The following is a 19804-nucleotide window of genomic DNA, read 5'->3' as shown; positions in this document are numbered from 1 at the left end:
GCTCTTCCTTCAGTTAGTCCTGAAGAAGGGTCTCGGCCCGAAACGTCGACTGTACCTCTTCCCAGAGATGCTGCCTGGCCTGCTGCGTTCACCAGCAACTTTTGTGTGTGTTGCTCGAAATTCGAGCATCTGTAGATTTCCTCATGTTTGCTTGTTTTACTCCTGCCAATCTGGTTGAACACATTTTTTTTTTGTCTGCCTGAGCCCACAGACCTTTTTCCGTATCATCCTGGTGGCCCACACGAACACTCAGCTTTGAGCCATCAGCAGACCCGGAATGGTACTGCTCCAGCATCATCTTCATAAGCCGAGGATGAAGGACATTAGGGTTGTATCGTAGTTCTTGTCCTCATTCATTTAACTAATTTTTTTTTCTTAATCATTGCAAGTTTCAAGACCATTTAATGGAGCGACACTGTAGCATAGCGGTTAGCGCGACGCTATTACAGCTCGGGTGTCACAACCACGGATTCAGCAGCGCAGTAGATACGGCAATTCCGCTTGTGAATTTGCACGTGTCAGGAAATTATTATCTAATCGTGATAGTATTTAACTCCATTCTTGTCGTCGTAGTGCTTGTCGAGACTTGGACAGAGCATAGCAAAGCCTCGCTGCTGCTTTGCATTCGGCCTTCCCTGAGCCATTGGACTTTCAAAATCAAATAAAACAGTAAAGGCTGGGCCAATCAGGGCCGTTAACTGAAACTCTCAAAAGGGAAACGAAGCTTACAGTGCGGCTGAAAAGAACATCTAAACACTATACGAATACCGCTGGTCTTCAGAGTCAGTTGATTTTGAAAGTCCAATGGCTCAGGGAAGGTCAAATGCAGAACAGCAGCGAAGCTTTGCTATGCTCTGTCCAAGTCTCGACAAGCACTAGGACGACAAGAATGGAGTTAAATACTATCACGATTAAATATTAATTACCTGACACGTGCAAATTCACAAGCGCTGTTGCCGTATCGACTGTGCTGCCGGATCCGTGGTTGTGACATCGGGATGCCGGAGTTCAATTCCGATGCCATCTCGAAGGGATTTCCAGGTCTTCCCCATGAATGTGTGGTCTTCCTCCAGGTGCTCCAGTTGTCCTCGCTTGTGGAAGGAAACAGAATTCATGACTTCAGTTGTCAGTCCAGGGTCAACATAGTTGAGTTGACATTTGTACAGTGAAAATAACTAGTTCCAACATATTTTATCCAAAATTATAAAAAGATTATCCACACAAAAATATACAAAATACAAACATTAAATATTTATTAGATCGAACAGCCAAATTATAATATGAACACTACTCCGGGAAATCTCCCACTCTCCCCATTGTTTACAATGGTCGCAAGTTTCTCAGCCGCTCTGCTGATTGACAGCTCCCTCTGCCCCGCCTCCCCGGCAGCCGACTCACTGTCACGTGATAGATGTGATTGTTGACCCGTGACGCGATGACGTCACACAGCCCCACCTTTACCGACGTCGTTTCCTGGGGAACGGGCCGTGGTGGGCGGTAGGTCCGGGATGGTGGAGTCGGTCTCCACTTGTTGGGGTTTCGGCCTCTCCTCTTCCTGCCCGCGGAACAGGAGTGTTCGTCAGCGCCTCACTGCACCGGCTCTCTGCCTCAGGTACAATACTTAAAACATATTTGCACAGTCACATGGATGGGAAAGGTTGAGAGGGATACGGGCCTAATGCAGGCAGATGGGCCGAGTTCAGCTCGACAACTTGGTCGGCGTGGATGAGTTGTACCGAAGGGACTGTTTCATTTCTGTATAAACCAGTGACTCTATTTTGGGAGGTTAAACCAGGGCAGCATGTACACAGTGAACGAGAGGTTCCGGGGAAGTTTTCCTGAACAGAGACTTTATGGGTTTCTGCCCCCCCCCCCCCACACACCTCTGGCAGCTCATTCGGGATACCAGTTATTCTCTGTGTGAAATATTTACACTTCAGATCCCCTTCTCACTGTGACCTTAAAACTATTCCATTTAATTTTAAAAAGCCAGTCAGGATGTTCTCAATAGTCCCCCTGTAGAAAGTTCTTACGATTTGGGGTCTACACCAAATTTCTTCAACAGTCTGAGGTGAAAGATGCGCTGTTGTGCCTTTTCCACCGCACAGCCGGTATGGACAGACTGCGTGAGATCCTCGGTGATGTTTATGCCGAGGAACTTAAAGCTGTTCACCCTCTCAACCCCAGATCCATTGATGTCAATAGGGGTTAGCCTGTCTCCATGCATCCTGTAGTTCACAACCAGCTGCTTTGTTTTTGCGATATTGTCGGAGAGGTTGTTTTCTTGACACCACTGTGTCAGGGTGATGACTTCTCTGTAGGCTGCCTCATAATTATTTGAAATTAGGCCAATCAGTGGAGTGTCGTCAGTAAATTTAATAAGCAGATTGGAGCTGTGGGTGGTGACACAGTCATGGGAATACAGAGAGTAAAGAAGGGAGCTCAGTACACAGCCCTGAGGGGCACCTGTTGTGGGTCAGAGGGACAGCGGTGAGGGAGCCCACTCTTACCACCTGCCAGCTACAGAAGGCAGGATGAAGGGTGAGGTCTCTTAGCTTCTTGTGGAGGCTGCAGGGAATTATGGTGTTGAATGCTCAACCCTAGCCCAAGAACAGCATTCTGACATGAGCATCCCTCTTCTCCAAGGACGATGTGCAGAGCTGTGACTATTACATCAGCCGTTGATTGGTTGTGTCAGTAGGCGAATTGGGGGACCCGTGTGGGTGACAGCACACTGCAGATGTAGTTCTTGACCAGCCTCTCAAAGCATTTACTTATTATTGAGGTGAGTGTATGACAGGAGATTGTGGGATTGAGTTCAAGAGCTGTAAGGTAAAGCCCTTGGTCAGACCCCACTTGGAGTTCTGTGTTCAGTTCTGGTCACCTCACTACAGGAAGGATGTGAAGAGGAGTGCAGAGGAGATTTACAAGGATGCTGCCTGGATTGGAGAGCATGCCTTATGAGAATAGGTTGAGTGAACTTGGCCTTTTCTCCTTGGAGCGATGGAGGATGAGAAGTGACCTGATAGAGGTGTACAAGATGATGAGGGTCTTTGATCCTGTGGATAGTCAGAGGTCCTTTCCCTGGGCTAAAAGGGCTAACACGAGGGGACATAGTTTTAAGGTGCCTGGAAATAGGTACTGAGGGGTTGTTAGTGGGAAGTTTTTCACACAGAGTGGTGGGTGCATGGAATGCACTGCTGGCGATGGTGGTGAAAGCGGATAAAATAGTGTATTTTAAGAGAATCTTAGGTAGGTACATGGAGCTTAGAAAAATAGAGGGTTATGCACTTGGGAATTTCTGGGCAGTTTCTGGAGTAGGTAACATGTTCGGCACAACATTGTGGGCCGAACGGCCTGTAATGTGCTGCAGATTTCTATGTTTTCTATGAATGAATAAATCACAGTAAATCATTTATACATATATTAAATAGTAAAAATAGTACAGAAACTGATATATATGTGTTTATGCTTTCTCAGATGCAAGTTGATCCTATCGTTAAAAATCATTTCCAAAAATATCCCTACCACTAATGTAAGAGTCACCAGGGTATAGTTTCCTGTCTTGTCCCTATTGCAGTTCTTAAAAAGGGGAAGAATATTTTTCTTCTGCATCCTGGCCGGTAATTAAAAGAGCATTAGTTTTGAGTTTTGTTAAATTCTTGACTTTTTTTTAATCCCTCAACCATCAGGTTTTTCAACCAAAGTTCAAAGTACATTTATTATCAAAGTAAGTTTATATTCTACAAACTTGAGGTTCGTTCCAAACAGGCTGCCATAAAACAAAGAAAGCCGAAAGAACCCACTAATAAAGCAAGAAGACTGTCAAACACCCAATGTGCAGAAAGGAAAATAAATCATGCAAACAATAAACGCAAGCAAATACTGTAGCATTTTGAACTGAAATCCTCAGAGAGTCCGTCCACAGATGTTTAGTTCAGTGCAGAATGGAGCAGCGAGCTGAACCGGCTTGTCCCTGGCCTCGGGCCCAACACACTGACCATTTCAATCTGGCCTGGCACCTAAATCATCATCCAAACACTGGGTTCAGTTGCTTCGATACCATCTGGGGCCTGGTCCCCGCTGCCTCCATTTGGCCTGTACCTGACTTTTCCATTTGGGCCCGGCGTTTAAATCATTGTGTCTTCCTCACTCTCAGTGACGGACCGGCTGCCTCACCTCTGTTCTGCCACATCAAATTGCCTCCAAGTCCAAAGAGAAGTTACAGGCTATTCATTTACTAGAAAAAGAGATTCACCAGTGTCAGCTTAAACCAGAACCAGTGGAGATAACTCCAATTAACTTCACTTAACTCATCACTGAACTGTTTCCCACAATCTATGGACTCTCTTTCACGACTTCTGTATCTTATGTTCTCTATTTATTTCTCATTTCTTTATGATTATTATTATTTTCTCTCTTGTATTTGCACACGTTATTGTCGCTTACACATTGGTTATTTGGTTACTGGGTTGGGTGCAGTCTTTCATTGATTATGTTGTGGTTCTTGGATTTACTGAGTAAGACAATAAGACGTAGCAGCAGAAGTAGGCCATTTGGCCCATCGAGTCTGCTCCACCATTCAATCATGGCTGACCCTTGTTTCTCCTCCTCAGCCTCACTCCCCGACATTTTCCCCGAAGCCTTTGATGCCCCATCCAATCAAGAAACTATCAAACTCTGCCTTAAATACACCCAATGACCTGGCCTCCACAGTTACCTCTGGTAATAAATTTCACAAATTCACCACACTCTGGCTAAAGAAATTTCTCTGCATCTCTGTTTTAAATGGGCACCCCTCTACCTGAGGCTGTGCCCACTTGTCTTAGACTCCCTTGCCATGGGAAATGGGAAACATCTTTTCCACATCTACTCTGTCTAGTCCGTTCAACATTTGAAAGGTTTCAATGAGATCCCCCCTCATCCTTCTAAATTCCAGTGAGTACAGACCCAGAGCTATCAAACATTCCTCAGAGGCTAACACTCTCAATCCTGGAATCATCCTTATGAACCTCCTCTGAACCCTCTCCAATGCCACTACATCTTTTCCCAGTTGAGGAACCCAAAATTGTTCACTGTGCTCAAGGTGAGGTCTCACCAGTGCCTCAGCATCACATCCCTGCTCTTATATTTGAGACCCCTTGAAATGAATGTTAATTATAGTATTTGCCTTCCTCATCACCAACTCTATCTGCAAGTTAACCTTTAGGTTGTTCTGCACGAGGACTGTCAATTTCCTTAGCATCTCAGATTTTTGGATTTTCTGCCCACTTAGAAAAAGTCTGCACATTTATTTCCACTGCCAAAGAGCATGACCATGCGTTTTCTGACATTGTATTTCTTTTGCTACTCTCTTGCCCATCTCCTGATCTGTCTAAGTCCTTCTGCAGCCGACCCATTTCCTCAACACTACCTGCCCCTCCACCAGTCTTCATATCATCGGTAAACTTGACAACAAAGCCATCTATTTCATCATCTATATCATTGATATCCAGCATAAAAAGAAGCGGTCGTAACACTGACTCCTGCAGAACACCACTACTTACTGGCAACCAACCAGAAAAGGATCCTTTTATTACCACTCGCTGCCTTCTACCGATCAGTCAATGCTTGTACCTTCCCTGTAATACCGTGGGCTCTTAATGTGGTAAGCAGCTTTACATGTGGCACCTTGTCAAAGGCCTTCTGAAAGTCCAAATATACAACATGGACAGCATCCCCTTTATCTATCCTACATGTAATCTTCTCAAAGAATCCTAACAGGTTCATCAGGCAAGATTTTCCCTTAAGGAAACCATGCAGTATTTGTCCTATCTTGTTCTGTGTCTCCAAGTACTCCATAACTTCATCCTTAACAATTGACTACAACAACTTCCCAACCACTGAGTTCAGGCTAACTGGTCTATAATTTCCTTTCTGTTGTTTTCCTGGAGTCTTAAAGAGTGGAGTGACATTTGCAGTTTTCCAATCATCTGGCACCATGCTAGAGTCCAATGATTTTGAAACATAATTACTAATGACCTCACAATCTTGATTGCTATCTCTTTCAGAACTGTAGGGTGCAGTACATCTGGTCCAGGTGACATGTACACTCAGGCCTTTCAGCTTTTTGAGCACCTTCTCACTTGTAATAGTAACTGCATTCATTTCTCTTCCCTCACACCCTTCAATATGTGACACACTGCTAGTGTCTTCTGCAAAGACTCATGCAAAATACCCAAACAACAGGAATTTTGCAGATGCTGGAAATTCAAGCAACACACATAAAAGTTGCTGGTGAACGCAGCAGGCCAGGCAGCATCTCTAGGAAGAGGTGCAGTTGACGTTTCAGGCCGAGACCCTTCGTCATGCAAAATACCCGTTTAGTTCATTTGCCATCTCCTTGGCCCCGTTATTATTTCTCCACCCTCATATTCCAGCAGTCCTATATCCACTCTCATCTATTTTATTTTTAATATACTTGAAAAGCTTTTACTATCCACTTTGATATTGTTTGCTATTTGTTTTCACATTTCATATTTTCCCTCCTATTATTGCCTGTAGGCTTTTAAAAGCTTACCACTGTCTTACCACTAATTTTTGCATTGTTGGATGCACTTTCTTTTGCTTTTACATTAGCTTTGACTTCCCTTATCAGCCCCATTTTGCCATTTGAGTATTTCTTTTGGAATACATCTATCCTGCATCTTCCTCACTTTTCCAACAAACTCACACCATTGCTTCTCTGCTTGATCCCTGCCAGCATCTGCTTCCAATTTACTTTGGCCAACTGCTCCCTCATCCCACTGTAATATCTTGTACTTCACTGAGATACTGATACGTCAGACTTCACTTTCTTTCCATCAAATTTCAAGCTGAACACAATCATATTGTCATCAGTGTGTCCTAAGGATTCTTTTACCTTAAGGGCCCTAATTACCTTGGTTTCATTATATAACACCCAATCTAATGTAGCTCATCCCTGTTCTAAAAAAACATCTTGCAGGTATTCAACAAACTCACTCTCTTGAGATCTATTTCCAACCTGATTTTCCCAATCTATCTGCATGTTGAAACCTCCCATGACTATCATAACGTTGCCCTTTTGACACATCTTCGCTATTTCCTGTTGTAATCTGTGGTCCATATCCAAGCTACTGTTTGGAGGCCTGTATATAACTGCCATCAGGGTCCTTTTACCCTTGCAGTTTCTTAATTCAATGCAGAATGATTCAACATCTTCTGATCCTATATCGCATCTATCTCTGGTACAACATGTAACCTTGGACATTTAACTCCCAACTGCAAGCATCCTTCTGCCATGACTCAGCGATGGCCATGACATCATATCGGACAATCTGTAATAGGGCAATAAGATCATCCACCTTATTTCTTATACTCTGTGGATAGAGATATAACACTTTGAGTACAATATTGCTCCCCTTTGATCCTGCATCCCTCATGCACTGATACCCACCCTGCTGGCTGCAGTTGTGTCCTATCATCTGCCTGCCCTTCCTGACAGTCCAATTGCATGCTATCTTTGCCTTTTTACCCTCGATACTATCCTGACTGCCTTCACTCTGGTTCCTGCCGCCAAATTAGTTTAACCCTCCACTACCGCTCTAACAAACCAGCAGTATGCCCACAAGAAAACTAATCTCAGGGTTGTATATGGTGACAGAAATGTATTTTGATAGTACATTTTCTTTCAGCTTTGAACTTTGTAGTAGAGAGCTGTGTGTTGTACTGGTCTGTGTCCTCACTGGCCGGTGCTGTGCTCTGGCAGCTCAGTGTGCTTGGTATACAGTGTCAGTGTTTCGACAGAAGTGTGTCCTTATTACACAATTGACCTTGTCCACCCTGGAGCTTGGTAGATTCACTGGAAATCAGAATGGTTTCTTCAGACTATTATTGGGTAGAGAATCATTCTGTGATCGTCGAGACTATTTGACCCATCAAGTTAATACCACCTCCTGCTACAACATTTCCACAGTCCCATTCCCCACTCTGTCCCCACAGCTCTGCAGGTCATTTCCCCTGAAGGACCTGTCTAATTCCTCTTTGAACACTGGTTGTTCCTGCCACCACTCTGCTGAGTCCCATATTTCCCAAGGTGAAGTCAAGAATGTCCCCCTCCCTGGTGGACCACAGATTGTTTCAGGAAACCTTTCTGAACACAAATAATGCCACATCCAAGCCTCATTTTGTAAGGGAGTCCCAGTTACTCTGAGGAGATATTCACTCACCGGATCTACTCTGTTGTTTTTACATCATCCCATGACCTGTTAACATATCTGTTTCTGTCTCTTACTGGCTATTGGGAGGCCGACAGTATAATCCCATCATGGTGATTGCACCTTTCTTATTCCTGATCTCTATCCAGATTGTCTGACTGGATGAGCCTCTGGGGTGAGCATGACCTTGTGACGTTCTGCCTGATCAGCAGTACCGCTCCCCAACCTCATTCACCTCCCTCAGGACTGTCTGAATCATCTGAATCCTGGAAGGTTTATCTGTCAGTCCTGCCCTTCTCTCAGCCAGATCTCTGTAATGGATGAGTCACCATGCCATGTACTAATCCAGAATCTAAGTACGTCTGCCTTAACCATTCTACACTGCACTGATATAAACACACTTCAGGCCCTCAGTGCCACTGTGCTCATTAACTTGGCCTAACTTCACAGTGGTGCACTGGGCCAGTGGCATCAACATGGGTGATCCATCAGGCTCAATAAACTGATTGGAAAGGCTGGCTCTGTTCTAGGAGTCAAACTGGACACACTGGAGGCCGTGGTAGAACAAAGGACCCGACGGAAAATCCTGGCAATTCTGGACAATGTTTCTCACCCTCTGCAGGCCACCTTGTCTGAACAGAGGAGCACCTTCTGTAACAGACTAAGACAACTCTGCTGCTCGGAAGAACGCTGTATGAAGTCATTCTTACACTGGGCCGTCAGGGTCAATAATGAGTCAACCTATAGCCGGGGAAGTGACACCCCCCCCCCCATGTTCGACTGTTGGAGGTAACTTACTTTTTATTCTTTCTCTTGCTTCCCTTCTGATATTTGTATATCTGTGCACTTGTAATGCTACTGAGACATTGTAATTTATCCGTTTGCACTTACTTTCTGTGTTAATCCACATCCATCAATGCCAGTTACTGACCTCTTACTCTTCCCATCACCTGTCCTGAAGGAGAGCCCAATGATGCCTTTATTTAGGTTGAGGATACTGGTTCTGGACCCTGGTGTTCACCCTCAATCTGTGGTCTGGAGATCTCCCACATTGTGATCACTTCTTCAGGGATCCTTCACCACAAGATCTCTCTGTAATCCCACCTCATTGCACAGATTACATCTGAAATGGCCTGTTCATGGGTAAGATACTGCTGTAAGAAACTGTCTCTGACCATTCCACAAATTCCTCTTCCACTGTACCAGTTTGATTAGCTTAATCAATACACAGACTGAAGCAAACACACAGAAAATGCTGGAGGAACTCAGCAAACAGTTGACATTTCGGGCTGAGAACCTTCATCAGGATTAGAAAGAAAGGGAGAAAAGCCAGAATAAGGTGGTGGGGCAGGGGGAGGAGGAGGACAGGTGAGGGGTGGGGAACGTGTGGTTCGTGGAGGGATGATGATCTGAGGAGCTGGGTGACAGGCAGAAAAGGCAAAGAGATGAGGAGAAAGAAATCTAATAGGAGAGAATGTTGGACCATGGGATGACACGGAGGAGGTGGAGAACCAGAGAGAGTTGATGGGCAGGTCATGAGGGTGCATGAGGAGAGGTGAAGGGGTTAAATGGCATCAGAATGGGTGAAAAGGCAGAAGAAAAGTAGTAGTTCGGTGGGGGGGCTGTGGAAACGGAGGGTAGTGATTTCTTGAATTTGGAGAAATCAATGTTCATGCCATCGAGATTGGAGACCACACAGTCAGAATATGAGGCGTTGCTCGTCCAACCTGTACTCGGCCTCACTGTAGCGGGAGAGGACGCCATGTACAGACATGTTGATCATGGCCCTCCGCTGGTCAGGGTCGACCATGGATATTGCACCCGTGTTTCGGAGTCGATATGCAAGTCAGGGAAGTACGATATGTAAAGCAAGCAGTTGTCCATGCAGGGGCCCCTGCTCTCCACACAGCTGATGAATCCAAGGCAAAGGCAGAGACCGATGCAGTCAGGCACCAGCGGTGTTGCAGGATTGCCAGTCTGCATTGAACACAGGACCGACAGGACTGGATTGTTCCTCAGGGTTTACTCCCGAATTCTTCCCCATGAATGGGTCTAGCCACAGGGCAGTGGAGGTTTGAGATCAGAATTTTTCTTCCACTTGATCTGCCAAGTATGGCTGAGGAGCCTCATCTGCCCATAGCAGTTGGTTATATGACGCCAGTAAACCTATTTGCACCTTCCCCGGCACTAGAAACAGTTCATCGGGTGTAGTAGCGAAGCCAGATGTAAAAGCCAGGAGCTGGACTTGATTGACAGAGGCAATTTGAGACACACACCATTGTCAGCATTTGATGGGAAGTGGGAGCTTGTCCCATTACCACCCCACCACTGGTTAAAACAGCTGTAAGCTATGTCCGTATGTGAATGGGAAACTCAGTTGGAATAGGTTGCTACCAGCAGATCGTGGTTGTTGCACTCACAGAGCAAAGATACTCGATGCAGCGCTACCCTAATCTGCTTCTGATTAAATCTCTCACAATAATCACAGTTCCATTCTCATCTCTCTTTGATATTTCCCCTCTCTGTGTTTTATCCCATCGGGAGGAACACCTGAGGATCTTGAGACCACTCCTCCCCATGTCTTCTTTCCCTCCCCCTTTCACCATCACTGTCCCTACATGTAAAGTGCCGATGAAAAGTATTCATGCCCCTTGGAAGTTTTCATCTTTTATTGTTTCACAACATTGAATCACAGTGGAGTGAATTTGGGTTTTTTTTTGATACTGATCAACGGTAAAAAAAAACTCATTTGTGTCAAAGTGAAAACAGATCTCTAAATTAATTACAGATATAAAAACATAAAACAATTGCCTGTATAATTATTCACCCCCTTTAGTAGTAGTCATAGTCATACTTTATTGATCCGGAGGGAAATTGGTTTTCGTTACAGTTGCACCATAAATAATTAAATACTAATAAAACCATAAATAATTAAATAGTAATATGTAAATTATGCCAGGAAATAAGTCCAGGACCAGCCTATTGGCTCAGGGTGTCTGACCATTCAAGGGAGGAGTTGTAAAGTTTGATGGCCACAGGCAGGAGTGACTTCCTCTGACACTCAGTGTTGCATCTCGGTGGAATGAGTCTCTGGCTGAATGTACTCCTGTGCCCAACCAGTCCATTATGCAGTGGATGGGAGACATTGTCCAAGATGGCATGCAACTTGGACAGCATCCTCTTTTCAGACACCACCGTCAGAGAGTCCAGTTCCATCCCCACATCATCATTGGCCTTATGAATGAGTTTGTTGATTCTGTTGGTGTCTGCTACCCTCAGACTGCTGCCCCAGCACACAACAGCAAACATGATCACACTTGGCCACCACAGACTCGTAGAACATCCTCAGCATCGTCCGGCAGATGTTAAAGGACCTCAGTCTCCTCAGGAAATAGAGACGGCTCTGACTCTTCTTGTAGACAGCCTCAGTGTTCTTTGACCAGTCCAGTTTATTGTCAATTCGTATCCCCAGGTATATGTAATCCTCCACCATGTCCACACTGACCCCCCGGATGGAAGCGGGCGTCACCGGTGCTATAGCCCTCCTCAGGTCTACCACCTGCTCCTTGGTCTTTTTCACGTTAAGCTGCGGATAATTCTGCTCACACCATGTGACAAAGTTTCCTACCGTAGCCCTGTACTCAGCCTCATCTCCCTTGCTGATGCATCCAACTATGGCAGAGTCATCCGAAAACTTCTGAAGATGACAAGACTCTGTGCAGTAGTTGAAGTCTGAGGTGTAAATGGTGAAGAGAAAGGGAGACCCAGTGCTGCTGATCACTCTGTCGGACACACACAGCTCTGTATGACTCTGTATGACACACCAAATCATCACTGGTGCAGCCACTTGGTTTTAGGAGTTACATAATCAGTTTAATGGAGATCACCATGTGTAGTCAAGGTGTTTCAATTGAATGGAGTAAAATTATGTCTGTATCTGGAAGGTCCAACTACTAGTGAGTCAGTATCCTGGGAGAAACTACACCATGAAGACAAATTAACACTCGAAGCAGCTCTGCAAAAAGGTTATTAAAAAACACATGTCAGGAGATGGATTCAAGTCACTAAATACTCTTGGAGCACAGTTATGTCAATCATCCAGAAATGGGAAGAATATGGCACAGCTGTAAATCTGCCAAGAGCAGGCCATCCTCAAAAACTGAGTGACCGTGCAAGAAGGAGACCAGTGAGAGAGGCTCCACGTGACCCGTGACAACTCTAGAGGAATTACAAGCACAAAACCAAAGCGACGCAGGAACGCCTTAAAACAAGGTTAGTGTCCTGCAGTGGCCAAGTCAGGGTCCAGACCTCAATCCAATTAAAGCTGGACATGAAATGGACAGTTCACGCACAAACTGCATGCATTCTGACAGATCTTCAGCAGTTTTGTAAAGAAGAAGGGGAAAATTGCAATGTCCAGATGTGCAAAGCTGATAGAGACCTGTCCACACAGAGTCTACTATGGTTATCGTCAAAGGTGCATCATCTAATTACTAAATTGATGGAGGTGAATACTAATCCATCAATTATTTTGTGGTTTATATTTGTCATTAGTTTAAATCCCTTAGAAAAGATCCTCTCGTTTCAACACCACAGTCTTTTCTGATCATCAGTGTTTTCAATTAAATCCACGATGATTCAATGTTGTAAAACAATAAAACATGAAAACATCCAGTGAGACTAAATACTATAGACACTCTATCCACCCCCTCACCAGCACGTTATGAACAAATCCACCCTGCTCCTTTCCATTTTGCCGATTCCGTGTGGAACATTGAACATGATAGAAGGTCGAATTCCCAGTCCCAGTCTCCTTAACCATGTCCCTGCAATAGCTGGTAGATCAAACATATTCGTCAATACACAATTTGGAATAGATGGCAACCTGCCCCTCGGCCCACAATATATGTGCTAATCATAATAATGTTGAGAATTTATAAAGTACTGGTGTGGTCTCACTTGGAGTATTGTGAGCAGTTTTGGGCCCTTTATCTTGGGAAGGATGGGTGAAACTGGATGGGTTTCAAAGGACGTTCTCAAAATTGATTCCAGGGTTAAACGGCTTGTCATATGAAGAGTGTTTAATGGCTCTGGGCCTGTATTCACTGGAATAGCAAATGGTGAAAGGCCTTGATAAATTGGATGTGCAGAGGATGGGAGTATCTAAGACCAGAGGACACAGGCTCAGAATAGAGGATCCTTGTAGAATGTGGAGATGAGGAATTTCTTGAGCCATAGAGTGGTGAATCTGTGGAATTCATTGCCATAGGCAGCTCTTGATCCAAGACTTCATGTATATTTAAGGTAGAGATTGATAGATTCTTGATTGGTCAGAGCATGAAGGGACACATGGAGAAGGCAGGAGATTAGGGCTGAGAGGAAAAATGGATCAATCGCAACGAAATGTCGGAGCGGACTCGATGGGCCAAATGGTCTAGTTCTACTCCTATATCTTATAGTCTATATCACCACCTCCCAAACCTCGAGTAACTTTGTCAAGCGTGATCTGCCCACACAAAGTCATGCTGATTGTCCCTAAGCAGGCCATGCCTTTCCAAATGTGCATAAATCCTGTATCTCAATATCTTCCCCAGTAGCTTCTCTGCCACAGAAATGAGGCTGCCCTGCCTGTAGAAACATAGAAAACCTACAGCATAATACAGGCCCTTCAGCCCACAAAGCTGTGCGGAACATGTCCTTACCTTAGAATTACCTAGGCTTACCCATAGCCCTCTGTGTTTGTAAGCTCCATGTATCCATCCAGGAGTCTCTTAAGAGGCCGTATCATTTCCGTCTCCACCACTGCCGCTGGCAGCCAAGTTCATGCACTCACCACTCTCTGCGTTTATTAAAAAAAAATCTCCTCTGTACCTACTTCCAAGCACCTTAAAACTATGCCCTCTCATGTTAGCCATTTCAGCCCTGGGAAAAAGCCTCTGACTATTCACACGATCAACGCCTCTCATTATCTTGTGCACCCTATCAGGTCACCTCTCATCGTCCGTCACTCCAAGGAGAAAAGGCCGAGTTCACTCAACCTATTCTCATAAGGCATGCTCCCCAATCCAGGCAACATCCTTGTAAATCTCCTCTGCACTCTTTCTATGCACATCCTTCCTGTAGTGAAGTGAACAGAATTGAGCATGTACTCATAGTGGGGTCTGACCAGGGTCCTATATAGCTGCAAAATTACCTCTCGGCTCTTAAACTCAATCCCACGGTTGATGAAGGCCAATGCACCATATGCCTTTTTCACCAGAATCAACTTGTTTGGCAGCTTTGAGTATCCTATGGGCATGGACCCCAAGATCCCTCTGATCCTCCACACTGCCAAGAGTCTTACCATTAATGCTATATTCTGACATCATTTTTGACCTACCTCACTGAACCACCTCACACTTATCTGGGTTGAACTCCATCTGCCACTTCTCAGCCCAGTTTTGTATCCTACCAATGTCCCGCTGTCACTTCTGACAGCCCTCCACACTATCCTGAACACCTCCAACCTTTGTGTCATCAGCAAATTTATTAACTCATTCCTCCACTTCCTCATTCAGGTTATTTATAAACATCATGAACAGTAGGGGACCCAGAACAGATCCCTGAGGCACACCACTGGTCACTGACCTCCATGCAGAATATGACCTATCTACAACCACTCTTTGCCTACTGTGGGCAAGCCCATTCTGGATCCACAAAGGAACATCCCCTTGGATCCCATGCCTCCTTACTTTCTCAATAAGCCTTGCATGGGGTACCTTCTCAAATGCCTTGCTGAAATCCATCTACTGCTCTACACTACACCACATCTACTGCTGTACCTTCATCAATGTGTTTAGTGAAATCCTCAAAAAATTTGTTCGGGCTCATATTTTCGATTAGAGTTTTTTTGGGTAGATGATTAGTTTACACTTAAATGACTTTGGCCACCAGTTTCTATTTGACAAAGTACTTTGGATTGAGTCCACAACAATGCACTTCCTAAAAAGGTGTGAATACCAGATGCTTCTGGCGCCGTAGTTTGACCAGATGCTGTAGTTTCGAAGACAATACTATCTATACTTTATAAATATTAATTGCCAAATAAATGTATTGTGGATTTAACTTGCATTCCTAAAGGCTGTGGATACCAACCCAGACATGTTGGCGTCGGAAGAAAAGGATGAAGTCAGAAGGTGTGATATTTTGTATGTAGCTTCTAGTGGAAGCATTTTCTATGCATTTTCTATAAATTTTTTAGTAGCGATTGCCTTAGTGTTTAGCATATAAATATCGAGCCTGCATTGGGCTCGCAGACCTTTCTACCGAAAGCGTCTCTGTCCGTATGATGCCTGCTGTACCTTGTTGTGTCGAATAAAGAAGCTGCTTTGTATCTACCAGTAACTCTGTCTCTCCGGTGATCTCATCCGTGCTACAACACCTACAATTGCCAAGATCCTTTTCGGTAGTGAATACTGAAGCAAAGTATTCATTAAGTACCTCTGCTATCTCCTCCGGTTCCGTACACACTTTTCCACTGTCACACTTGATTTGTCCTATTCTCTTACGTCTTAACCTCTTGCTCTTCACATACTTGTAGAACACCATGGGGTTTTCCTTCACCCTGTCTGCCAAGGCCTTCACATGGCTCCTTCTGGCTCTCCTAATTTCATTCTTAAGTTCTTTCCTGCAATCCTTATAATCTTCCAGATTCATATCATTACCTAGTTTTTTGAACCTTTCGTAAGCTCTTCTTTTCTCCTCGATAGATTTACAACAGCCTTTGTACACCACGGTACCTATACCCTCCCATCCTTTCCCAGTCTCATTAGAATGTTCCCTGAGAACATCTTTTCCCAATTTATGCTTCCAAGTTCTTTCCTGATAGCCTCATATTTCCCCTTATTCCAATTAAATGTTCCCCTAACTTGTCTGTTCCTATCTCTCTCCTATACTATGGTAAAGGAGATAGAATTGTGATCACTATCTCCAAAATGCTCTCCCACTGACAGACCTGACACCTGACCAGGTTCATCCCCAATACCAGATCAAGTCCAGCCTCTCCTCTTGTAGGCTTATCTACATATTGTGTCAACAAACCTTCCTGAACACACCCAACAAACTCTACCCCATCTAAACTCCTCACTCTAGGAAGATGCCATTCAATATTTGGGTAAATTAAAATCTCCCCCCACAACAACCTTGTTATTGTTGCACCGTTGCAAAATCTGTCTCCCTATCTGCTCCTCGATGTCCCTGTTACTATTGGATGGTCTATAAAAAACACCCAATAGAGTTATTTGCCCCTTCCTATTCCTAACTTCTGCCCACAGAGACTCCGTAGACATCCCCTCCATGACTTCTTCCATTTCTGCAGCCCTCAAACCATTGGTCTGAGTGTGTCCCTTCTATATCACCTGCCTATTCTCCTTTTTCAAGCTTTCTCTATTTGAGCGCCAACCTCCCTTTCCTCCATCACTTCAGTTCGGTTCCCACACCCAGCGATTCTAGTTTAAACTCCCTCCAATTGCCTGAGCAAACCTCCCTGCCAGGATATTGGTCCCCTTGGGATTCAAGTGCAGCTCGTCCTTTTTGTACAGGTCACACCTGCCCCAAAAGAGGTCCCAATGATCCAGAAATCTGAATCTCTGCCCCCTGTTCCAATCCCTCAGCCACACATTTATCCTCCACCTCATTCTATTCCTGTACTTACTGTCACGTGGCACAGGCAGTAATCCCGAGATTACTACCTTTGAGTGCCTGCTGCTCAACTTCCTTCCTAACTCCCTGTTGTCTATTTTCAGGACCTCCTCCCTTTTTCTACATATGTCGTTGGTACCAATATGTACCACAACCTCTGGCTGTTCTCCTTCCCACTTCAAGATATCGTGAATGCGATTAGAAACATCCTGGACCCTGGCACCTGGGTGGCAAAATCACCATCTGTTTTTTTCCTGCATCCACAGAATCGCTTGTCCAACCCCGTAACTATAGAGTCCCCTATCACTGCTGCCATCCTCTTCCTTTCCCTGCCCTTTTGAGCCACAGGGTCAGACTCTGTGCCAGAGGCGTGGCCACTGTTGTTTCCCCCAGGAAGGTTGTTCTCCCCCCCCCCCCCCCCCAACAGTACTCAAACAGGAGTACTTATTGTTATGTGTGACAGACACTGGGGTACTCTCTAGCATCTGCCTCTTGCCCTTCCCTCTCCAGACTGTTACCCACTTCTCTGTCTCTCCAGGCCCCAGAGTGACTACCTGCCTATAGCTCCTCTCTATCACATCCTCACTTTCCCTGACCAGACGAAGGTCATCGAGCTGCATCTCCAGTTCCCTAACACCGTCCCTAAGGAGCTGCAGCTCCTGGATTCTTGTTATTTCCCTTCGCGATCAAAGCTGTAGCACTTGCTGCACTCCAGTCCTGTGGGACCTCACATGTCATAATTTAGGACACACTGTTCCTTGTCAAATCCACAGAAATCTGCTCACTTGCTTCTTTGACTATTGTAGGATATACGTGTGGTAACTTGTACTTTGAAAAAGGCACACTCGACAACTTCATGCCAAAGAAACAACTTTATCTCGAACTTCAAAACATTACGTATATACAGAGGGTTTCACAACCCGTACGGGATGGCGGGAACACTATGTACACGAGGGCCACCGGAAGAACAACAAACGGAAGTAGATCCCCCCCCCCCCCGCCCCGATACCCTAATTAGTATTAACTTACTTTTAATTACACTCACATTACAACACTTCTCCCCCTTTGAAATCCAACATCACCAAATGTAAAATACCAGGAAATAAAAAAAGTGATGTTATTAACTTGCATACTCCTGTAAACTTATACCAGGACCTTAGCAACAGTTTAGCAATACAAAGCATCTGGGAAATGTGACAGATTCAACATTCAATCTAACAACACAAAATAAACTGTCCAATCAAAGAATCAGTCTGTCAGGAGGTTTACGCGTGCGCTGTGATCTGCGCACTGCCCCGGTGACCCAGCAGGCACTGCTGGTGGGGGTGTTTTGGGTGGATCTGGTGTTGGGGGCATGAGAGGGGTCTGTGTGTCTGCGTGAGGATGTCCGTCCTCTTCAGGGGACTCCAACCCCTCTGCCAGCACCTCGCCCTCTGGCAAAGTCACTGGTGGACATGCTTCCACCATAGTCTGACTCACAAATGGAAACTCCGTGGAACTGTCTGCCTCTGAGCCGGTATCATGACGCAGACACGCATGGTCCTGATGTCTGTGGAAAACACGCCCATCAGTCAGCTTAACAACACAGGAGACGGGACCACTCTGCTTAAGAATAACCCCAGGCAGCCATTGCTGATTGTTTCTCACATAGACATTGTCATCCGGTTTTAACTGCCTCTCTCGCACATGTTGATCATGTCCCTCCTTCTGCTTTTCCTGCTTTCTCTTCACTTTCGCCTTCATGTCCGGGCGCAGCAGGTCCAATCTTGACTTGGGCCTACGCCTCATCAGCATCTCTGCTGGAGTACGGGCAGTTGTATTCTGTGGTGTGAGGCGGTATTTACCTGATAGAGGTCTATAAGATGATGAGGGGCATTGATCATGTGGAGAGCCGGAGGCTTTTTCCCAGGGATGAAATGGCTAACACAAGGGGGCATAGTTTTAAGGTGCTTGGAAATGGGTACCGAGGGGACATCAGGGGTAAGTTTTTCACACAGACTGGTGGGTGCGTGGACTGCACTGCTGGTGGTGGTGGAAGCAGATATAATAGTGTCTTTTAAGATACTCTTAGTTAGGTACATAGAGCCTAGACAAATAGAGGACTACGTGGTAGGGAAATTCTAGGCAGTCTGTAGAGTAGGTTACACGATTGGCACAACATTGTGAGCCGAAGGGCCTGTAATGTGCTGCAGATTTCTGTGTTCTATGTTCTTCTTTCATTTCCATGGATGCTGCCTGACCTGCTGAGTTCCTCCAACATTTTTTGTGCATGTTTGAGAAATGGCTGATAATATTAGCACTGATAAACATAATGTGATGTGTTTTGGGAGTATTAAGGAGGCTGGGACATACACCATGGATAGTCCGATCATTGGAAGTATCGAGGAAGGGATGGATCTTGGTCTGCAAGACCAAAGAGCCTTGGAAGATGGCAGCATAGCGAGACAAAAACCATATTGAATATTGGCTTTCATTATCTGGAGCACTGAAAGCTGCTTATTCAGTTAATTAGTATGCCAAAATAGTCGTGAACATAATGATTTAGTAATTGTGTAAATGGCTTTTTAGTACACAAAAATTCCTGAAAGAAATACTAGAAAGAACGGCTAGTAAATTTAGTAACTTCACCATTAATGGCTGGGGATTGGAAATGATAATGTTCCTAGTGTATTAAAAATGGTGTCCGATGGACTCAGTGGACCAACAATCTTATCTTATCGACATTCCCTTATGCCCATATTTAAATTTAAAAAGAATTCATTCTTTGGGAAGCAAGCTCTGGGAAGGTTTGTGTAGTGGCAAAATGGATCCAAAATCAAAACAAAACAATTGCTATCAGCCTGCGACTCAACGGCGTTGTTATACTTGTGTGACACGCCACTGCTCCAAAGATTGGAATTCCTCATTCT

At 44.9% G+C, this 19804-nt stretch overlaps 2 protein-coding genes across 9 annotated transcripts in view; one reads left to right on the top strand and one right to left on the bottom strand.

Annotated features, from left to right (window-relative positions):
* Nucleotides 1-19804, bottom strand: part of LOC140189264 (histone H2B-like) — a 621074-nt gene that overhangs the window by 170933 nt on the left and 430337 nt on the right. The gene's annotated exons all lie outside the window — the stretch shown is intronic.
* The window catches only part of LOC140189050 (putative transmembrane protein 244), a 28081-nt gene continuing 9744 nt past the window's right edge, over nt 1468-19804 (top strand). The window contains exons 1-4 of one of the 8 annotated variants that reach the window (XM_072245747.1): nt 1468-1612; nt 8839-9005; nt 9178-9359; nt 15336-15403. In XM_072245747.1, coding sequence (XP_072101848.1) covers nt 9345-9359; nt 15336-15403 — 83 coding nt within the window. In that variant the 5' untranslated portion in view covers nt 1468-1612; nt 8839-9005; nt 9178-9344. The remainder of the gene's footprint in view (nt 1613-8838; nt 9006-9177; nt 9360-15335; nt 15404-19804) is intronic. The other 7 variants (XM_072245748.1, XR_011883437.1, XM_072245750.1 and 4 more) reach the window with 7 other exon arrangements.

This window comes from Mobula birostris, chromosome 28 (genome assembly GCF_030028105.1).
Source record: "Mobula birostris isolate sMobBir1 chromosome 28, sMobBir1.hap1, whole genome shotgun sequence".
NCBI lineage: Eukaryota > Metazoa > Chordata > Chondrichthyes > Myliobatiformes > Myliobatidae > Mobula > Mobula birostris.
This window is presented reverse-complemented; position numbering and strand designations above follow the sequence as displayed.